The sequence below is a fragment of the Rhipicephalus microplus genome, chromosome 5 (genome assembly GCF_043290135.1).
Source record: "Rhipicephalus microplus isolate Deutch F79 chromosome 5, USDA_Rmic, whole genome shotgun sequence".
In the NCBI taxonomy this organism is placed as follows: Eukaryota; Metazoa; Arthropoda; class Arachnida; order Ixodida; family Ixodidae; genus Rhipicephalus; species Rhipicephalus microplus.
Genome location: NC_134704.1, coordinates 51,475,674 through 51,498,421, shown reverse-complemented (window position 1 = coordinate 51,498,421; position 22,748 = coordinate 51,475,674). Strand labels below are relative to the sequence as shown.

General features: G+C 43.2%; 1 protein-coding gene across 6 annotated transcripts in view; it reads right to left on the bottom strand.

Annotated features, from left to right (window-relative positions):
* Positions 1–3,743: 3,743 nt before the first annotated feature.
* Positions 3,744–22,748, bottom strand: part of Magi (membrane associated guanylate kinase, WW and PDZ domain containing protein magi) — a 78,738-nt gene continuing 59,733 nt past the window's right edge. For 4 of the 6 annotated variants that reach the window (XM_075895421.1, XM_037425539.2, XM_075895425.1 and 1 more), the window contains 6 exons: positions 21,782–21,949; positions 20,680–20,714; positions 14,399–14,617; positions 13,813–13,954; positions 11,918–12,138; positions 3,744–9,930 (listed from right to left, as the gene is read on the bottom strand). In XM_075895421.1, the coding sequence (XP_075751536.1) occupies positions 11,996–12,138; positions 13,813–13,954; positions 14,399–14,617; positions 20,680–20,714; positions 21,782–21,949 (707 nt within the window). In that variant the 3' untranslated portion in view covers positions 3,744–9,930; positions 11,918–11,995. Of the gene's footprint in view, positions 9,931–11,917; positions 12,139–13,812; positions 13,955–14,398; positions 14,618–16,857; positions 17,395–20,679; positions 20,715–21,781; positions 21,950–22,748 lie in introns of those variants that run through there. The other 2 variants (XM_075895424.1, XM_075895423.1) reach the window with 2 other exon arrangements.

Sequence of the window (22,748 nt, the reverse complement as noted above, 5' to 3'; positions counted from 1 at the left end):
GAGCGATCGGGCCCTGTGGCCACTGATCACGAAAGCAAGCAGCATAATCACAATGGACTGTTTCCCTCAGCGACGTGTCGTCGTGAGCCTTTTTGCCCGCGAAGACGTGCTCGCGGCACCTTCGAATTGTACTTTGACATATGGCGTGGATAACTTCCACTTATGCTTGCCCGCCGTCCTTGCAGTGGGTGTTGTACGGAGTTTTTGGTGTTGCCACAGGCAATAAAGTGTTGCGAATTGTTTAGTAGTACTGTCTATTTGACGCGCTGCTCTCGGCGCCTTGGCTGTCCGAACACGCGTGTGCAGCGGCGTTAGTTTACGCGAGGTCACGGTGAACGCATCCCTGTGGCTCGCTTGGGCCGAACCCACTCTATGGCCGCACTCCTGCAGGATACGAATACTCTACACAATACAGAGCGCCTAGAAGCACAAACCCTTTGTACTACAGCAGGCGACGTCAACGTACACATCACGAAGCTTGGGACTTTTCTTTTTCGTCGACTTTAACTGTCCCATGCTATAGTGTATAGAAAACAGTCGAAACATATGTGGATAAAAAATGTTTACAATTGACGAACAACAATCATAATTATCGTGAAACAATATAAAACCCAAGCACAAACCCTTTATACAAGTCCGCGACTTCAACATAGACACTATGGACCTTAGGACTTAGCTTCCCCTATTCATCATTCACTTTGGCGAGATACGAGGAACTTTTTCTTCGCGCAAACGAGGAACTTCTTCTATTTACGGTGCACTAACAAATTTAATCACGCGGTTTTATTACAAATATTTCCAAAATTGCCCACTAAAAGGCCTATTCATTCGCTCTGCCAATGCACAAAATGCCGGCTCTCGTGAGGTGGCGATTCAAAGCGTTATTCGTAAGGTCCTGAATGTACAACGTTGACAAGCGCACGGACACGTGCATTGGCATTCCGCGATAAGTGTGTACGCATATGTACAGCTCTCCGGTAATGAGGGAAAATTGGCAACGTGGAGCCATAGAGATACGGCACTGCCGTGTGGAAGCCATCATCACTGCTAGTTCACGTCGTTTACTAGCCGGCCACTTGCTGTAAACGTACGTGCGCGTTTGCAGTGGGTATGTCCTCTTAACCACTTTGAACAACGTGCTTCGGACCGTGGACAGGTGTAGCAAGAGGGCTAATTTGGGTCAATACGTCTGCGACGGGCTTCCTAGAATCGATGCGCATTTCACGTTACCACGATGCTCTGACGGTACGGCAGATCTAGGCGCAGCTTGCCTAATAAAAGCGTGCAGTACGTTTGCTGTTGGTGCAGCGAGTTTTTCGGTGTCTCACGGTTAAACTTGGGTAAAACCTAGCTGCTTTCGTTTCTACAAAACGACACACATTTGAAAGATGTGCCGTACAACGCTGCGGCGACGAATTTGCCAAAGGCACCATAACGTGAATAGGTTACTGTGGCCTGTTAAAGGATAGCAATACTCATAGAACAGCTAACTATGGATATTCACAAATACAGCCCCCTCTTGAGACTACACCGCGTTACATGTGTTCTGTGGTACTGCTTGGGTACTACGTTCGCAGCAAAGATGAGGCGGGAAAGTCCGCCACAAGGAGCCCCGACTGCTAAAGAAATACAAGCCAGCAATAGAAGGTTCCACGTTGAGGCTTTTCTCATAGAATTGACCGCACTTTCTTGTTAGAGGAGGTCAGCATATAAGCGATTACATACTTCGGTATGTGACCTGCTTCCTCGACAATGAGAATTCTTCGCGTTGCAAGGACTCTACAAGAAATCATAAAAGACAAAACAACCAATCGTTTTAGAAAAAGATCACCACTACTTCTACTCATCCACTACTGCTACTCATAGCGCAGCAATTTCGTCAACTGCTTCATGCAGCAGATACATCTGGATGCAGTTGTTCAAATAATAAAATAAATAATCTGGATAATATAAAGATGTCAGAAAATCAAGACAATTGTCAGAGAATGCCAAAGCTTCAATGCCAGATGGTCATCCAAAGTATAGCTGCGCCGTTACCACTTGAAAGAGTGACCGCTTCAGCACCTTTAGAAGTAACAAGACAAGATGTTGCCAGTCACCCACATATGCTAACCGTCGAGATGGCTAGGCCAAAATGTATATTCACCAATTCGTGTGCGCCGCGCGATTATAGCTGTTCATCATGAATTAATCAGAAACACTACTGCCACAACGCTTTCTCAATGCTTTCCGTCGCTTCGTCTCGTGGCCGAGACGTCCTTCGCTTATGTGTTGAGATAACACCTTAGCATTCGAAGGTTCGTCGCAGCGCCCCCTCTTCCTATTATCTTAGTGTATGAGACTAACTTTGCGCTCTCTTCCTAGGTAAGTAACTGAACCCCCCCATGTGCACCCGGGATGTGCGTGTGGCAGCTGAGTGCATCTTTGATTAAGACACGTGTGGTAAAATGCGGCCTCACGGCTCTAGAAGACACACGAGCCAACGCCAAATTATAGAGTTGATTGCGGCACTCTTAAGCAAGTTCCTTTTCATTATGTAGCAGTACTCGCGAAAACTTCGCAAGTGCATCGAGGTAAAGTATTCGTTGTAGCAGACATTTTTCACATTGTTTTCCATGGGCAGCTGACGAAAATTGAAAATTAATCATTGTCGCGGACTTCGTTATATAGCAAGATTCGACTGTAAACCCCTTTTCTAAGCATTGGCAAGATTGACTTTCTACAGTAACAATAAAGAATGGTGTCAGAAATGTTGCCTTGTGAAAGTTGACCACCAGGCATGATGCTCCCACTGATGTTCTATGAGTTTTGAGTATCAAGTGACACTGCTTGCTATCTTCCAGAGCAGTATGAAATGATGGTACTGATTGTTTGAACACATTCATAAAATAAATTAGAGAGTTTGAATGGGCTAAACTTATTCAAACTCTTTAATTTATTAAAGTAGAGCAGACAGTGATTAAGTAGAGCAGAAATTTAGTAGAGCAGACAGTGAGGCATGTCAAATTAAAATTCGAGTTTTAAAGTTAGTAGAAATCAGTACAAATGATTCAGCAAACTGGCATGAAAAAGACTGAAGTGGCTGACGTAAAGAGATAATTTAAGGCATAAGCATATCCATCATCAAACAAGAAAAGTTACTGTCAGCATCGACAAGAATGACGCAAAAAGTCGCGCCACCAGAATTCACAGTTTTACAATGTGACCTCATCATTGCCCCAAGGACCACCAAATGTGTGATGTCACCGCGATGTTGTCGTAATGCCACTACAAGGCCCAATACTATGACATCATGTGATGCATCATCACACGGCATCACACAATTGGTGATCTATGATGACACAATGGCATTGATTAAATTGATATAAATTTTGTTTTGCTAAACTAGATAAATACAGGTGAATTAAAGCTTATCATTTATATCCAAGAGCATAAATGTTATATCGAGGTCAATTATTTGATGCACTCTCATTAGACAAAATTTGTACAAAGACCTAAAGACCTAAAAGGAGGCTACTAGACTGTTGGCCGAGAGTTGGTAACTGGTGATGAAAAATGATTATAAGATGTAGAAGGCCCCACAATAGCAAACAGTCGCGTGGTCTTTTTATTCATAGTATTGTTTCATGATATTCTCACACTTTCTTTCCTCACTAAAAGGACAGTACCCATTGAGTACATGGGTACTGGAGACGGTAAAGTCAGTGGCTAAGAGAAAAAAAGAAGCAACATCATTATATCTCAGCAGATAAAATTTATTTCCAGACTTGTCATAGATGGCACACTGTCGAACAGAGAAAAGCCGCGCCAGCAGGAAAAAAAAAAAAAAAAGGCTTCGCGGCCATTTTCTCCAACTCTTCTCGTGCACATTAAAATGCTCACTGCACCGAAATATGTACCAATCTCCTTTTCCATTTTACACTTCTAATATAATTTTTTTTTTGTCTACCAGGGCCAGCAATAATGACACGTGTTTTGTATTTACTCGCTAAATTTACACAATCCTCTCTCTCAGGCACACTAAAAAGGCTTGTACAAAATGGTACATGAGAACAACAGGGAGAGAGAGAGCGGTGTTGCGAATCCCAAACAACAAATACCAGTTCGAGATCTCCACAGCACCGGTAGTACAGCGATAAAAGGTGGCAATAAAAGACGGCATGAACATTTGCCAGGAACAATAAGATGAAGGTGGGGAAAAATATATATATATATATATATATATATCTATATCAAGAACATTTGTATGGTTTACATCCTACATGGTTGCCTTCCTCGTAGTACATCTTGAACAAAAAAAGAAGCTGCTAATTTTGGCAGAAACATGTTTTTGTGCACAAACGCACAGCAGGCACTTGTCATAAACGTATGTTTTTCTCCCTCCATATCTGCTTTTCCAGCAGTAGTTAATGCCAAGCTACACTAAACTAGGGAATATTTTGTAAACCTTAAAGAAATGGGGGCTGGGAGGCGGGGTGTGTAGTTCGTGTAAATATGCAGCTTCATATAAACCTCTTGCACTCTTCTGACATCAAAGCCACCAACACTGCACACTCCCTTCTACTACCTACCACATCGGCCAATGCTGCCAACCATGGCACCAGTTTGTTACGGCACCTATGCCACAAGATAAGTTTAAATCGCCACGCAATAATACCTGTGATGTCGCGCTCACAATGCGCGAACTAAAGATTAAAAGTTCAGCTGTAATGGCAAGAGGGACGGTATGCATAAAAATATACATAATGGAGGAGTAAATGACATCACAGCTTACTGCGTGAATGGGAGCAGTGCTTTTCAAGTGGTTGCTTTCGTTCAACTGTGCCACATTTTTTGAAGATAGGGAGAAAAAGGAAGGTAACTCGCACTGCAGGTCTAGCCCTTTAGGATGACTACTCTAGCCACTTTTCTTTCAAGAATTAATGCAACGAACACTGTGCTGCTGTCTCTAATAGGCTACCTATTTAACATTCTGTTCTTTTTTTTAACGTAGTATATTAAAATGTTGAACAGCTGATGATCGTATTATAATGGTATTGTCATCACGGCATTTTCGTCCTACATTTTTGTTAAATATTTATCTTTTGAGCATTTTCGTCCAGAAAGAAGCGGGGGGTGCCTAGTTTTCAGACCATGCAGCTAGATACAATGTAGTCCTGCAGTACTACCATGTGCGGTAGTCTAAACATACGAGAGCCTAAAAACACCTGCGGCCACTGACTGCAAGCACAGTCCCCATACTATAGTTGCAAATGAGAACAAGCTGCCCTGTTAAAATACTTGTGAAAGGTTTGAATATGTTTGTTTCATTTCTAGTGTTTGAATCGCACACATACCACACGTATAACTTTCTTTTTCTTACCGATCTTCACAATAGTTCGTAAGCGTAACGAAGACCACTTTTTAGGTGTAAAACAAAATGACCTTTACACACAAAGAAAAAAAATCACCCCTTATTAAGCACAAATCAGAGTTAATGAAAGATGTTAAACAATATGTACATAGGCGTTGCATCATCTACACAATGCTCAATTAATGCAGAAGAACATGCGAACATCGGTAGTACCGAACAATTTCTAAGCTGCGTTTCCCTTTCCTGTTATACAGAGAAGAAAAAAAAAAGCAAAGATGGAATGATTTAACAATTCTAAGAACTCATGAGAGGTTCTCACATCGACATACATTCAAAAAGGAATGCTGCTTAAAACTAAATGTACTTTGATTTAACCCAGCCCGCCTAATGGGCTGAATGATGTGAAAGAGCAAAAAAAGGTAACACAATAAGTGCGAAAAATGCAGGTGTAAAAATCATGGTGAATTATCATAAATAGGTAAGGAAAATCGTTTGCACATGATGCAGAAAATGTTTTGTTCCTCTTTTGGTATGTTGATGAACACGAGTGTTTGAAAAAAATGTATGAGTGTTAAAACCTGTAATTTCAGTTAAAACAAATCACAAATTAATAGACTCTCAATGAATAACAAGAAAAATGGCATGCGACATTTGATAACATTAACAGGCTAAAATTAATTAAATGTTTAATCACCGTCAAGGATATGTAAAAGAAGTCAGGAATACCCATGCCTTCTAAAAGAACAATATGCCAAAATATTGATGTAATGCTTATCTTAAAAATACACTTTGCAATTCATAACACACACAGGGTAAAAGCAAAAGCCAACGCGCGTTTGAAATTCCTGCTTCGGTCCCACAGCTTGTTACACTCTAAACGAATCACGATACAATTCTGTATCAAGTTTTCTGAGATAATACATCATTTCTTTTCCCACTGTCATCTCACCCAAGCAATAAATTTTCACACAGTTGGTGCAATCGTATTTTCATCTGACTTCAGATAATACATCTGCAGATGTGGCCTTTTAGTGGTACAATTAAAAGTCGCTGCGCAATTATATTTCAGTATATTAACCCGAGCGCCATACGAACGACAACTTAAATACTAAACAAAAATACTGCAACACTTGCGAAGTTTCAGTGCTATTACGTGTGCGTCACCCCAAAAAATTAGCAGTATGATAGTGAGCTTTCTCTGCCAACAACTCGTCTTGTTCTTGCAAAATAAAAATGTTTTGGTGGAACGCTGTCTCACGGTCAACGTGAAGTTAGGCATTCAATTTAGTATCCTTTTAATTTTTCCTACATCCTTCCGATTCTTTAGACAGCACGAAAGCACCAAGTCCTCGAACGCTTTTTAAATATGCTGAACTAGAATTCCAAGCAAGCGTCCTCCAGCACAGTAGAAACAGGAGGGCAGAGGGCTGCTTTCCCAAAATGGCACAAAGTCCAGTATGGCAGCGGCAAAACTTTCCAGCCAAAAAGAAAGAAAAAGAAAAGAGCAGAGTGCACACGACCTTCCTAGGAAACGTCAGGCTCTCTTTCGGGGCACAGTTCATTAAAGCAATGACTCACGAAAACAGGAAACACACAGGCGATCCAATGAGGCTGTGAGGGGCATTACATCGAAGCACCATAATAAGCATACGCCAGTGCATCGGCTCGGGCAACAAACATAGATCTCGAAGGCCTTATGTTTGCTAACTACACATATCACAGGCACCACCGTGAGATCCCAAATACAAATCTCGAAGGCCACACTTTTGCTTTCAGGAACCTGAAAATCATCCTGGTAGTCCTGTGTCAGGTTAGGGGCGCGATCATCGTGCAGAAATGAAAAAATTTATATAGGTAAATAATTTTTACAAACGTTAGGCATAGGCATTCAGTGTTTAAGCAGGATTGGCTTGAAATTAAACAGGCCTGTGTTCCCTATATGCAATGCATGATCAGGGTGTGAGGTGTGAGAGGGGTGGAGGACACTTTCCCAGAACAGCGTGGAAATTGGCAGTGAAATTGGAGAGGGCGTAAACTTGGGTGGGGGCGCTTGCTCAGAATTTTACGGTAGTCATATGCAGGTGCACTTCTCATACATGCGAAATACAGAAGTAATTTATGCGGACAATGAGCGTAACTTCAAACACGAACAAATCCGAAACTACTCTGTTGCTTTGTCCCGTTTCTAGGCTCGCCTGCATATGTAATAGTGGCTTAATTCAGGCATCAAAGTGTACAGTGCAGAGTACCCCACGCTTAGAAATTGGCGACAAAACAAACACTTTCACCTACTTGCGCACGCGCACAACACTTCCAGCCAGTAGCTACCTGTTTAGGCTTGAATTACGTTGATAGTGCAACGCTTCAATCTTAGTCAGATTGTCACCATGACATCAAAAGTCAACCGAAATCCGATTTCTCAATTGTGCGACATTACATATCTGTGACCAAAGCTACAATAATCATTATAATAACAATGTTCTCAACCTAGTTTTGCCAAACTTGTGCACCTGTGCTATAACTACTTTCGTGCGCACTAACGCTGACTACACTATGTTTTTCCAGCAAGTCGGTGCACTGAAACCCTCGCATACCTGAAACTTCGCTCCAATTCTTGCAGTGAAACCTCAATACATGTCAAGCAAAGAAAGGTCCTTCTTAAAGGGAACAGGTTGTAGAGATACTATTGCAATGTTGCAATGTTCGGTGGCATGCTGCGTTAAAATGATCTTGTGCAGCAACTGTGCAAGCAGTAACAAAGCTTAACTATGATGGTGTACTTCACTCAAAATCATCGTTTCTCCACTTATCTTCTCACACTGAGCAACGCAGTGACATACTGCCTAAGCAACAAATTCTAAATGGCAGGCTCATTATGAAGGCTAACTATAAAAGAACAAGCCGCAAATAAATTACGACATATCCAGTAACCACTGTTCGCTAGAATTCCTTCTTAATAACTATCTAACAATCAGAAAATGTCACTGCCAAAATAAAAACACTAAAGTGAAATATGCAAAACCCCACAACGATGGAAGTTGACATAAACTTGCGTTCGACCAACCCTTCTGGAGCACGTTTAACATGGTTAACTGTTTCAGGCACTGCCAATGTTAGCACCTAGAACATGAACGCTTGGAGTAACAAGCTGCCAACGTGCAGTGCATAGGCGCGAGTATCACTGGGTTGTTCTTATCATTGTAATCAGACGGACATGGTAGTGACAGCACAAAAGTGAAATCGATTCAAATAAATGCATCTGTCTCAGCCACTGCACTTAAAACATCGATAAACACAACCAAAGTCTGTATAGCTGCAACGTGCAAGCAAGAATTAGTTTTTTTTCACCAACACGGCTTAAATGTTTGAGGCAGTCTGGCACATGTCGACAACACACAAAACAAGAACACACTCTGATGAAACACTCATGCGCCACAATAAAATATGACGATTTTCGTTTAACGGTATGTTCGCTGTTGCTTTTAGGGAACACTACGGCCACATCAAACGCTTCACTCTGTTCCATCGAGCGTGTGCATTAGTATCACCCATGCCGAGAAGTTGAGAGGTTATAAAAACAGCGAAGATGGTAGTGATTACTCCTGCGAAATGCATCTCAAAAACGAAAACCCCCAAAATAAAAAAAATATAAAAACTGGCAATGCATTTTAATACTAGTAGTCTTGGCCAACTGATTTGGCAATAGGAGGGCACCAGTAAGCAACCAGGCTTCCCGTCGTGCTTAACTTATCTACGGACTCGTGTAACAATAGGTTTTTTTCTCCTAATATATATATATATAGAGGGAGAGAGAGCAGAGAGGTGGGCTCAAGCCGTAACCATTACTCTGTATAGGAAGAAAGAAGTGCAGGTTGTTTGGAGAGAAAGGCGTTATGGATAACATCTGTCAACAATAGGTGGTGCGAGCTTCATGCATTAAAACTGGCTTATGTACAATCAAAGTTGCGACAACCGGGTGCAGACGAAGGGGGCATACAACATTAAAACGACAAAGAGCGAATGCTGAACAAAGAGTGCAATCCAATTTGAAAACTTGTGCACTTGCATATGTTTAACTTATGTTAGATTACTATATGCAACAAAAATAAAAAATGGGGAGGGAGAGGGCAAAACGACATTCAGCAATCTCCATTTCGAAAAGTGGTGATGAGGCGATGCCTCGGCTGACAGTGTGCACTGGATGCAGTCCCCATGAGCAGTAGCATTGATGCTCGTTGCGGAAGTGCCGTGTTCAATATGACGACGTATACATTAAGCTGCACGGTGGGGGTGGCATACTCTGTGGTCGGACGTGCACGCCACACGCAGGAGACACGAGAGTCTAGCCTTAAAAGGCTCTCCGCTTAATACAAGATGCACGAAGAAACAAAAACACATTGGACTGCTCGCGAGGACGCAGTTCGGTCGACTTGTGCTGGGTGACCTGCTGACGTCACCTCTCAGGAGCTGCGCTACGCTAAATATAATCTACACTTATCGAAAGAATGGTCAGCAACGTGATGAACACTCAAGAAAAAGTTCCACAGCTTATTGACTCTTTACACAGTGGCAGGCATCTGAAAAGAAAAAAAGGATAAAAGGAAACAGGAGGGGGCATTAAAGGCAGGTTTTGTTGTCGTATTAGGGCATAACATTGCCAACTAATGTGTTGAATATAGGTATAACGTGCACTTTTTGTGAAAAATTGTGGATGCTAAAATTTTATCCCATATGACTCAATAAACACATCTCTGATTTTACATACTGTGCTAGTAGTACGAAATTCAAATAATTGGGTTCAAATAATTGGTATTCCAACTCGCCACAGAGTGAGTTGGAATACCGATTCGCTCTGTGGCGAGATCATTTAGATTTAGCCTGCCTTCATACTGTGAACTCAGCCAGGAGTTGTAAAATGTATTGTGTTCATAGCACCAGCTGCTGCAGTGATGTAAAATGCAGTGGTGCTTTCTTCTGGTTAAATGACAGGGTGTCGGCAGATTTTTTTTTTATTTACAGCGAAAGCTGATATGAGATCACAGCTCAGGTCATGCGCCACCGTATAGTCCGTAACCACATCACGCGATATTAGAAAAAAAAAGAGCCTAGCATTAATGACACAGTGGGGCTCGAGCCCGGGTGCACTGGGTGCCAGCCTAGTATTTTACCACTGAGCCACACCGATGCTTGTGACTTGTTGTCAAACTTGCGCTGGGCAGGCTTGATGTCGGGAAAGCAATAGCGTTAATACGATTTACAAAGAGTTTTAAAACAGCGAAAGAGCAACCAGTCGTCACATAATGCGAATAACATAACGAGTGGGTCATCCAAAGCTCCAACCCATTATAAAAGCTTGTTCTTGTTCTCTTATTAACGGTTGCGCATACCCACTTCAGCCATAATTCCCCATCGTCGTCAGCCACTGCATGAGCCATTGACACAAAATTCCTTGCAAGTGTTCAGCGGATACCACACTTCTCAGAAGAATGACAAAAAATAGCGTAGCAAATGCCGTCATACTAGCAAAAAATTTGTATTAATAATGCCGTAGTGGGTATCAAGCTAGTGTGCCTGCAGTAGTTACCCAATGAGTGCTTAGAAAAGGCTCTGCAAGGTTGCTCTTCTAGCTTTTGCTGTGACTGTGCTGCGCCTTACGGGCAGGCCTGGTATTTTTTTTTTTTTAACGGGGGACGGTGAGAAATGGGGGGGGGGGGGGGGGGGCTGGGATAAGGTGGGTCAACCACCTTCAACCAGATGTACTATATATCACAAGCAAAACTGAAAAATTTCGGTATGGGGCAGGTTCGAACCCTCTTTTGGCTACGCCTATTTCGAACAGAATTTGCAAGATCCCAAAACAAGCTTGCTAGAAAAATGGAGCTGCAAAAAAAAAAAAAAGTGGAGCTTTACACCAGCCAAGGTGTGCAAAAGGAGCACATGACACTACATTTGGAAAATTTAGACGATATTACTCAGGATTTCAAAAGCCACAGTGTAATGAAGTCAATTATGCAACTTGATGATCTTTTAGAATAAATTTTTACAAATAATTCACAGTTAGCACCAAAACTTAAGAAACCACGAAAGAGAAAAAGAAGCTAAATATTTCCGCTGCTTCAGTAGGCAGCCTTGAATTTAGGTTTCTGGCCTGTTTGAAAACACACTAATACGTAGTGCACAGCTTAGCCAAATACAGTGACAAATTACTAGGAAATTCAGTTTTCTCAGACATAATCGTCTCAAAATTTTTTTATACTGACTGTACAAGAACGTGCAAGGTTGGCACATGAGACACTTCAATGACATTGAAGAGCTGATAGCGGTGATCACTCACCGCAAGGTTAAGAAAACTATGCTTTTATCATCACTGTTAGACATCATAAATGACACTTTGTATTGTGAACTACAAATATTCAGGTTTTACCTAATGCAGAACTAATGCTTCCCCTAACGATAGTCAACCTTGCAAACACTTCACTTTATAACCACACAAAAGAGAGCAAAGCTTCAAGCGTGCCACGAGTATAGCTGAACAAAGCGTGAATGACAAAACACTTGGCTCACCCAGGCCAACCGTGACGGCCCGTGGGCCGTCATGAACCCTGCACGCGTGGGGAGGCAGGCTCCCCTGGTCCCCTTCGATCATGTGTCCATGTTCCAGTTGTACCAGTCCTTCTGCTGAGGAGGCGAGTTCACCTGGCTCGAACTCCGGGGTGAGCTCTGACTCAGGGGACCATTCAGCAGGCCAGACATGCCCGGGTGAAGCAGGCTCGGCGGGCTCTCCACTGAAAGCCCGCGGCGCGACAGCAGCCAACAATTACTATCAAGGCCGATTGTAGCCACTAAGGAAAGGCATGGTGAGGCTAGATCCTGGGGAGCTATAAACATTCCGTCTAATGGACATGTCTATTTTGGTAGAGTGCATTCATTGGCTGAAGAATGCAGCAAGCCGTGATGTCATTCAGCTCTTGAGCACATAGACGTGCCAGACCAGTACGCCGCACTTGTATTATGTGTGTGAACGAGCATGCATTTCAGTTATTTATGTATAAACAAAGTTGTGTTTGTGTGTCAACAAAATGTAATTAATTTGCTATGAAGCCTTCGGGTGCTGCGGGGTATCTGATAAATAAAGAAAGAAAGAAAACTTCTAGCCTCACAACAAAGAAAGTGGACGAAATGTACAGACAAAGAATACTTTGAAAAACTTGACAAGTCTGTTCTTGCATATGAGCATGTCCCAGACACTTGCAAACTATGCAGGAAAATGCACACCAACCTGTACAGACAAGAAGGACGTACTTAACCTGACTCAAACATTGATATAACGAACACAGTATAACAAATTTTAACTTAACGAAGTAAGTGCAGAATAGCTTTGTCACATGTAGAGTGTAACAAAGACATTTATAACAAAGTATTTTCTAGGCACATGTGACATTGTTATAATAAGGTTTGAGCGTAATTCTATGGCTAATAAGTGGCCAGAAGAAGATTTCACGAAGATGTGTTTATCCCATTGAAAAAAGCTCCGTCATGTCAAAACTACATTGTGGAAGAACTGAAAACAGGGGGCTTGCTTCTTGTCAAGCTCAGGCCAATCAAAGGCAGCCAAAATGGGCATTCCACTCAATGAACAGTTCAAGAATAAGCTTCTCCAAGGTTGCGAAGGCAGTGCGACGCAAGAATGTTCACAGAATTCACGCATATGGCCATAAGTATAAGACGACAGGGCAAACTAATTCCCTTTGCACTCTTAACGGCTACTGACCACAAGCGAAAAGAGCTGCATTTAGATTTTACCCTTTATTGGTTTTCTTTTCTCTCTCTCCCATCTTTATTCTTTTTTTTTAAATGCCACAATGAGATAGAGAGGAATAGAGAAGCAGTGTGGCCTCCGCAATACTGTAAATATGTAAGATTTCACAATAAATTTTTCAGATTTGCAGACTAAAACAGTGGCTTCACCCATTGTGGGGGCAGACGGACAGTCGCAGTTTACTAAAGAAGAGGTTTCTACGTGAATATGCTGCATGACTACTGCCCTTCAGAGACCAATTAAAAATTGAAGTTCAAGTGGCTCTCTAGTGCTCAAGTGCTTCTGGTGAAGTGCAGTCCATGAGCGGTTGCACTAACCAAAAAAAGTTTTGTTCTAAGCACCTCAAAGTTGCCTTAGTAAGTTCAATTTCTAACACGACTATGTAAACAAGGACAGTGCTGCATCTCTGAGTCACTTTCAAGTGATTTGTGAAGCATATTGGCAGCTGAAAACTTGAAAGTTGCTGCGTGCACACCAACCTCAAGTTACCTTTTTTTCTGACTATAAAAATTAATAAAAGCTTATGCTTATTACTGTTATGCGTGTAAGGGTTCTAAAACACAGGGCAGCCACAGGAAGAGCTTTATGATTCGCAAGGTTGAAACGCCCAGATTTCTTGCCGTGTGCAGACATCACTCACCAACAAGCGGTGATGGCACCTTGCGCGTCCGCTTGACCAGGAGCCGCACAGTGTTGCCCCCTTGTCGGATGATGTTGATGGCGTCGGCGTGCGTCATGTTTTTCGTGTTAATGCCGTTCACTTCCAGGATCTGGTCCCCAACCTGGACAAAAAAAAGTGGTCGCATTTATTTTTTCCAGTCGTTCCATTTTTTTCGTAGGCGGCACACTCTAACAGGAAAGCCTTCTACCGATGGGGCTCCCAAATTTCTGCTCTTGGAAAACATTCCTATCCTTAGATGAACAGCTCACTCCACTTCAAGGAGTACAATAGTAATAACACCTAATCACTATGTGCTCTGCTCTTCAATATAAAGGCAACAATGAATTAAGGCCAGTATTCACAAAACTTCTCTTAATACCGATGTCACAATAGCACTTTTGATCATGATCAGGGCCGATGCAGAGCGGTGCATGTCTCTGAGGGAGGTTCAACTGTACACATACACGCTAAGGCTAGAACTACACAGAGCACAGGCCCCTGATGCCCCTGCGCCTACACGTAGGCTCTAGATAGAGTGTAACACAGAGTAGATAGCAACCCTCACCTGCAGTTTTCCCGAGAGCTGGGCCGGTCCCTGGTCAGCAATCCTCAGCACGAAAAGGGGCATGCTGTGAAACTCCCGGCCCCCGCGGATGCTAAATCCAAAGCCCCGCACCCCCCGCTGCAGCTCCACGCTGTGGTACTCCCCCCCAGCGCCATCGATGGCACCCCCACCGCCGCTGCCAGGGGGCTCTGGGCCACGGTTGCCCCCCACCTCCTCCCCCTACACACACAAGCAAAGCATATGGGATACTGCATGAACATTCACCACTAGGGGCTAACAGGTGCATTCACAAACATGCACAGAGTAAAATCTTTATAGAACCATGTTTCTTCAGACATAACCTGCACAAAAAAAAAAATACAGAAAACTTGCAGCTCACGTCAAGACGCAAACCATGAATAGACCGTATATCCTTCAAGTATAGACGAGGTCCTAGTCGGACATGCTGGGACTTGTCTTTTACTCATGTTTACATAATGAGAGCTGAGCATGCGTTTTCGGTGCCATAGAACAAGCAAACTGCTCTTGAACACAGTGTTTGCTGTAACTGACTAGTTGCCATTTCTTGGGCTAACGTTAAAACAACTAGCGTTAAAGGCCAACTCTGGCGATTTTTCGAGGTCAATGGAACTTAATGAAATTCACTGGGTATGTTCATTTGCACGTTTGCACCATGCCGAATTGCAGGCTTGAGAGTTTTGCAGGCTGTTTTTAAATGAATTTTAAAGCTTCATAGCTTGCCTCCAAATGCTCACCTCGCTTGCCAGAATTATTGGCAACATTGTGTGTGTGACGTTGATTTTTGTCTGGGGGAAGTGACGAAACTGACATGCTACTGTAGCGTCTGTTTGTCTGCTATGAATTGTACAGGTTTGGCACGCACTTCCTTGGTTGAGCATGCGATTTCCTTTTTTGCGTTGGTGGGTGTGCCATAGGTAACATGTGGTATTGCGTTGTGGGCTGCACACGATTCGCCATATGTTCGCCATAACAGCCTGAGAGTTTATGCGCAATCAGGCAGGTTTGGGCAAAGAATTACGTCACATGTAGAAGCGCAGTTGGTTGGGTTTCGGTTTTGGTATTGCAGTTTTTCGCAAATTAAAAATTATTTTCGAATTTGTTGATCATTTCAGCTATCGGGCGCAGGACAAGAGTGTCTCAGGAACATAAAAGAACGATTATCCTGACGTGGTTGAAAAATCGCCGGAGTTGGCCTTTAAAATTATGAAGAAATCTATGCAAGAGTACAAGGTGGCTTCGTGGCAGTGCCTTGCAACTATGCAAGGAAACCAGTATAGCATCAATACATTAGGGTAAATTTTAGATTTTTCACGAATTGTTCAAGGATAGGTTGCATGTGAGAAAATACACATTTCTGCACAATGTAGTCAATTCGTCAGGTCAGGTGAAATCACCGTTAAAAAAGGAAAACAGGGCACCAAGCAAGGTCAAATTATATGACATCTTAAAATCGCTAGAGTGCTATTATTTCGCAGTGATGACTTCGTATTGATTCTTTGCCATTCTTGGCATCTACTACATCAGCCAGCTGATCCCAATCAAAATGAGGGTGGGCTGTCACAAAGAACGAGAGGCACTGTTTCGAAATATTGGCCCTGACACCTCATTCACAGCTGCCAGTCTGATACGCAAGGAGTTCTTAAAGATTTTTTTTTTCCAGTGTTCTTGAGAGTGTGACCCAAACTTCAAAAGTACACAAGACTGAAGGTGCCAGATCGGTTTGTGATTGTGAAGACTGAAGGTGATAAATCACACATACTCCCAAGTCTGAAGCGGTGTCTAAACTCTGCCTCCATCAACTGTTTGTGGTAGCTTACTACTGATCAATGATTCACGTCTCTCTGGGTGCCACTTCAAAAACTACAAAATCAATCGCACTCTGTTTTAATTTCGTTTCTTCTTTCTTTGTCACACTTTTTCCAATGTGAATACACGAGTTGGAGAGACAAGCAGCACGGCACACTTTAAATGAAGACGCAAGGAACACGTCAATGATGACCAAATAACGATGTCTCGCCAAAGCCATGCAAAACAAGAAAAATGAGAAAGGGAAAGAAAAGATGCAGAAATGAAAATACCACTCAGAGATAGAGAAGCAGAAATGGGTCAAAACAGTGCTCAGTGCTCCCCTGACAATGTTACTAACTTTGCCATGCAAGAGCTTGTCTCGGCAAGCAAAATTGAACTAACGGCTCTGGTGAAAATATAGACGACAGCTGCACATGCTGGGACTTGTCTAGCACTTGCGGTTCCATGATAAGTTCTGTCTGCCAGTTTCATGGTTACGCTAGCATACCATGCACACTAAGAGAAAACACGAACACTACTGCAGTTGTGTCTGCACAACTTTATGCTGGCCAAACAAGTCGAAATATAATAATAATAATAATAATAATAATAATAATAATAATAATAATAATAATAAAAGGAGCCAGGGTTTTCCATGCAGAAACCACAACATGATTTCTTTTGTATACAGACAACGTCAACAGATAGAACACTTCTATTGGCAGATACATCGATATGCAATTTTTGGTGAAAATGCATACTTTGATAATTTATTTGTTATCTTTGCCATCACCAAAATGCTGCTGCCGTGGCCAGGAATCGAACCCGTGCCCCTCAAGGTGAGCGGCATGAAGTTGAAATGCAGCCGAAGTTGTTTTCTCGAAGTTATGCGAACTGTGTCAGCACACTATGACTGCTAGCTTGGTGCTTCCAGAATGGGGTGGCTTTACAGTTACGAAATAGGCCCAATGAAAATTTTCTGCAGAGGTGAATGAACCTGAATTGTGAGCAAGTGCTAACACGTGAGCAAGTGCTAGCAAAAGAAAAAAAAGGGAGCGAGAGAAAGAGAAAGTGGCAGCAGCAGACCTTGCTAGAACATGGTCCAGACCATGAGGAGAAGGAGGAAGTGTCTGGTACCAGAAAGGAGGCGCGGCTGCTGGCAAGTTGGGCACTGAGGTGCACGAGCTCTGCAGTGATGGCAGCGGCAGTTAAGGTGACAGGACAAGAAGTTGCAGCGTTGTCAAGAAAGTGTCAAAGTGGCAAACAAGGATAAAAGATGGCAGCAGCAGAAAAAAGGGGGAAAAAAAAAAAGGGGGCATAGACAAAGGCAAAACATTGCAAACTTTGAAAACATGATGTGCACAGTGCTTATAAATAAAATGCAGCAATCTAGGGCCAAGTAATGTGCGTACTTCCATTTCCCGAGTTTTCAGTTTGCGTCAGATTGGCACAATGTTGGCTCGTAAGCTTGCACCACAGCCAACACAACCTCTAGAAGTTACATTGGTAGTGACAGGACGTGGTTATCTCAAGTAAATGTGTCTACCAGTTGCTACGCTTGAAGTCGAAATTATTCTGTCGACACTACGCACCTTTGCAATGCCAGAACAGAGGGCATAATGCACAGATCATGAGTAACAGCACAAGGTCGGTCTTTTGAATACAATGTGATAATGCAGTTTTTATTGCCCTTTCCGCCTTCTACGGAGAGCCTACACACATTTATGCTGTCATCTTTTTCGCAGTATGTACACAGCAATATAATGACAGAATTACTGCTTGCACTAGGTCACTAGAATTCGTCCGTACCAAAAATGGGCATACCCTGTGCCTATGACTACTGCAAGTATTGTATGATGCCCACGCGCAAATTTGTGATAATTAACCTGTTATTAAACTTCATTGATTTAGAGATGCCATACGGTTGATTGATATTTGCAGTAATACTAGTAATAAAACGACCCCAAGGCCAAAAAGTCCTGATTAAACGGGGTGCAAGTTATCGGCGACGACTGCTACAGCTCGGAAAAATATCCCATTACAGTCGAGCCCGCTTATAACCAACCTGAGCTTGACGCGGCATCCGTTCGCTGTATCCCGAAGTTCCTACAAAATGAAACACAGCTTTTAAAAAAGTTGCGAGTGAAAACACAACTTTTTTTTTGCCCCAGAATGTTCGTGATGCATGTGTTTCGAAGAAAAGAAACGATAAGGGCGGTCTCGAGTTCATTTAAAACGGCAGGCTGCTCGTTCGCCGAGGCCCGTGGCATAAGCTGCATGAGCCGCTGGCTCCAAAGCTTCGTCGTTCTCGCAATCCGATTCCTCCAAAGCACTCTCGCCACAAACTTCATTCAAATGCCCCGATCCATGCACGGTTCCGCAGTGTCGGCATTATCATCGGCCATAATTAAATCATCGCAACAGATATCCCACCCGCTCCACAAATCGCGCCGCAGTGGTCCTGTTCAGAAGCTTCTGGTTCGGCGTCAGGCCCGACGATCGACGAATTCGGCCTCGCGAAAATAGTTTCGCGCACATGTAGCCGTCACCGCCGCCCACGAAATATGCACCATTTCCACAGCTGAATACCGGGACGCCCGAAGCGGCTCGTTGGCTGCCAGGTGGTCAACAGCTATGAGCAAGCGCTCCACAACGCAGCACCTAAGACGCGGATTACGCTCAAGCCAAGCGGTCACTCTTTCGACGTTTTGTTGAGCGGCGCGAAAAAGCGTGCTAGTCTTCCTGTCGGCCATCATGACCACACACGCACATCAAGAGCGAGCAAGACGCGCACACGCGACACACGTGCCAGATTGTGTGGAACAGCTCTATGCCCGTTTCCAGTCAGAAAACGAAACTAATTCGAGCCAGCGTGGCGGGCGTCGCGGAGCGGTGGAGACGGGCAAAGGGATTGTGATCAAGAGAGGAGAGCAGACTTGCAAGAAAAGGGTAAGGAGTTGCGATAAAGTACAAAGGAATGAAAGACTCCTTCCTCCGTGCGATAAGGAAAGGGGAGGATGCGGCGGGAGGGCGACCTTAAAAACCAAAACACACGGGAAGGAGGCAGGTTGGGTAGCTTGCTTGAAAAGTCCGCGAAACTCTCACGTAGGAAAACTTGGAGAGAGTGCCAGCGCGCGCAGAAGTCAAAGCATGGCCGCCTCGTTCAGTGCGCGCGGCGGCGTTGGAAGAATCGGTGGCCGTGATCAAAAAATCGTTTTGTTGCGCCGGCGGGTTCGCGTGGCCTCACGTACTGCGATATTTCGCGATTCGTTCCACGCAAATTAACAGCCGTTTTCGCGCTTCCGCACGCGCGCAGAAGGCATGCTGAGCCGAGTGTGAAGTGAGCTATAACAAGTCCTAAACACGAAACGAATCGCAAATTATCAGAGTCGGTGGGGTAGCGTACGCACGTGCACTAGACGCAGACTATCGGATACAGTCGGTGGCCGACGATGTTGGCGAATGGTCTGGTCACTCCAGGCTGGTGACGCCAACGGCAGTACCAGCGATGAAAAACAGGGTATGTGGCTGACCGGTCTTCGAAAGATCGGTGGCAGTGTGAAAACACGGGCCTCATCTGGCGATGCGGGGTGCTCAGAGTAGCGGGGGGACAAAGGACGGAGGGGTGCGTAACAAAAAGCGGTCGGGGAGAGCAGCAACTAGAGGGGCGCGGAGGCAGAATCGGCGTTTAACAATAAGAATGTATGGGCACCTCGCTGATACCTGATTGGTAGTCCAAATTGGTTTCCCGAGAAGTCAGCGTACCGCTGACTCCGTTCACTGTAACTGATCAGTGGTGCTCGGAGACGTTCGTTGTAAGTGCGATTTTGTGCCATTGAACCAATGTATATTTTGACGGTCACGCGGATATTGTTCGTTTTAAGCGAAAGTTTGTTTTAAGTGGGGCCGTTATATGCGGGCTCGACTGTATTGTCCACGCCGCTTCACCCACGCATGTGTGCTGCTTTTAAAATGGCTACTACAAATCCAGAAAGACATGGCTTCTTCAAATTTGAAGAAGTATGATAGCTAGGAAAAAGAAAGAATAAGAAACGATGTGCTGTCAAGAAAAAGGAATTAATTTTTTTTTAACCGTTGTATGTGACAGCCCGTCTTCAGTGCTGTTGCACAATTGCGTTGTCGTCTCCCTTATGTCCCTATGCCAATTAGCAAAAGAAAAAAGGACTTCGACTCGTGTCAAATAAACCTAAAAATGGAATACGAAAAAAAAAAAAGAGCTATGATCGACTGTAAATCCGAAGTCTACCACTAGTCCACTCATATTATCTGGTCACAAACAAAAAGCATCAGTTGCCGATAAATGTTCACACTAACTAGCGTTCATTCAAATACATAGCAAACTTTTGCATTATAAACAAAGATCTGAAAGCAGTGCCTATGCTCCGATTCACTTCCCTGAGTTGCGGCAGGAAAGACCGAAGCAATGATTGGCACAATGCATGGGAACTTACCCTTTGGGAGACAGATGCGTTGCTTGAGGTATCATCTGCAAAGTGACAAGAGTTGACGATTTAAAAAACGCGAAATGCCAGCAAGCAGGCGGCACTGCGGGTTTAGCTCGCTTAACAAGGACTAAAGCAGTTTGCCGCAAAGCTGTACACAGTCCTGTGTAGAAACGAAAGTCAATTACGCGTTAGTATTGGCAAATGTCCGAAGCCATTAAAACAGGAACATCTCTGATGCAGGTGTTACTGCAAAGAACTTTCGGCAAAGTATATACAAATAATTAGGACGCAAAAGATGAAAATGATAACTAGTGTTACATATGTCAACACAGTGTTCATATGTCTATGTTCTTGTGACTGTTGCACTTGTAATACAGCAAGTTACAGTAGCTAATTACACAACAGCAGCCGGTGCCTTTTGCCAATTATCGTAAGCATTGCATTTGTTCTCGTACCCAAATAAACACTAATGTGAAAAGGAATATTTTTTGCAGATTGTCAACAGTTACAGCAAAGATCAATGAAATAGATGCAGATATTTGGTATATTTTCATGTGACAAACTTTCTCCCATTTTTTACTTTGTTCCTAAAATCCTTTGATTCCCGTAAGCTGCACATCGCATGGTATAACCTTGCTGGCTTTTCTAAAACACAAAGCAAGCGAACAAAAAAAAGCAGTATTAAGCTATCTATCCTATTGATGAACACCGTCACAACAGATTATACACCAAAATGACCGATTATGGCTACGAAGATCATCAAAAATTGGTCCCACATGGAACCGATGATGACTATACTTCTCATAGTAGTTTTTTCTTGCTCATTAAAGGCTACGATTGTCCATGTTGTGCCATTTGTGCCTCAGTTATCATTTTATTGCTATCTTTTGTCGTATTGTCACATAATAAAGCTATCATTAAGCTATCTTTTTACTTATTTAGTGATTTACAGGAACTCTATTAAACTAAAATAGTAGCATTTTATTAAAAAAAAGCTCTCTACCTACAAATAAAACAAAAAAATTCAAGTAAATTTGGTACTATTTGCTTTGTTTTTCATGGTAGGAAAAGGGTTAACACCAAAAAACAAAGGGAATGCGACACGCACCTAATGGTGGTCCTATAGTGAGGACAACGGACAGTCCGGACACCTTGATGAGGTTGACAATTTCACCGTGGTGCATGTCAAGGATGCTGATGCCATTGACAGCCAAGATTCGATCACCTACGTGCAGCTGACCGCAACGTTCCGCGGGGCTGTTTTCAATGATGCGGCCTGGAGATAGGGTTGTTTTGTTGACATTTATGAGCATACCCATTTTCTTATAGCGCTGAAAGACCTAGCTGAAACCTAAACACATTTCACAACACAACCTTGAGGACATACTTCCCGAAGCTGATTTTAAGCTAAAAGAACACAAGTTCGTTACCATTTGGCTTGAAATGTGCTTCGTGCTCGTGTTTTTTATTCCGACTGATTCAACATCAATTATAGAGAACTACACAGGTCTTTGATCTGAACATGTACCATGAAGTGAATGCAATAGATTCTTAGTAAAGGGAAATCTTTTAAACGAAATTGCAACTTAGAGGACCCCTAACAGCGAGCAAAAGTTTTGTTTGCAACCTTTAGTACAGTAATTTGTAACTTTGTTTATGGTAATACTGAAACTGAATCATAAATGCTCCAACACGCTTTATAATTAGTACTAGCATCATTAGTTCAGAGCTATTTTGCATTAATTCAGAGTGCCCACATAAATACCTTAACAAACCAGCACCCCCCAGCAGGGACGCACCTGAGGCTACCTGCACTCAAATTTCAGTGACGCTGAGCGCACCATTTTATATCGGGAGACAGAGCGAGAAGGGTGCCGAACAATAGCCCTTGTCGGGTGCCAGTCGGGGTTTTGTGCGCGCCTCGCAAATCTTCTCTGACATCAACAATAGCCACCTTACTCATGGAACGTCATGCAAAGCCTCCGTCTATGTCAATCCAGAGATGTCAATCGGTGCTAATAACTTAGATGAGCACACACCCTTACTTTAAGCCAAATTAAAATATCTTATAGGCA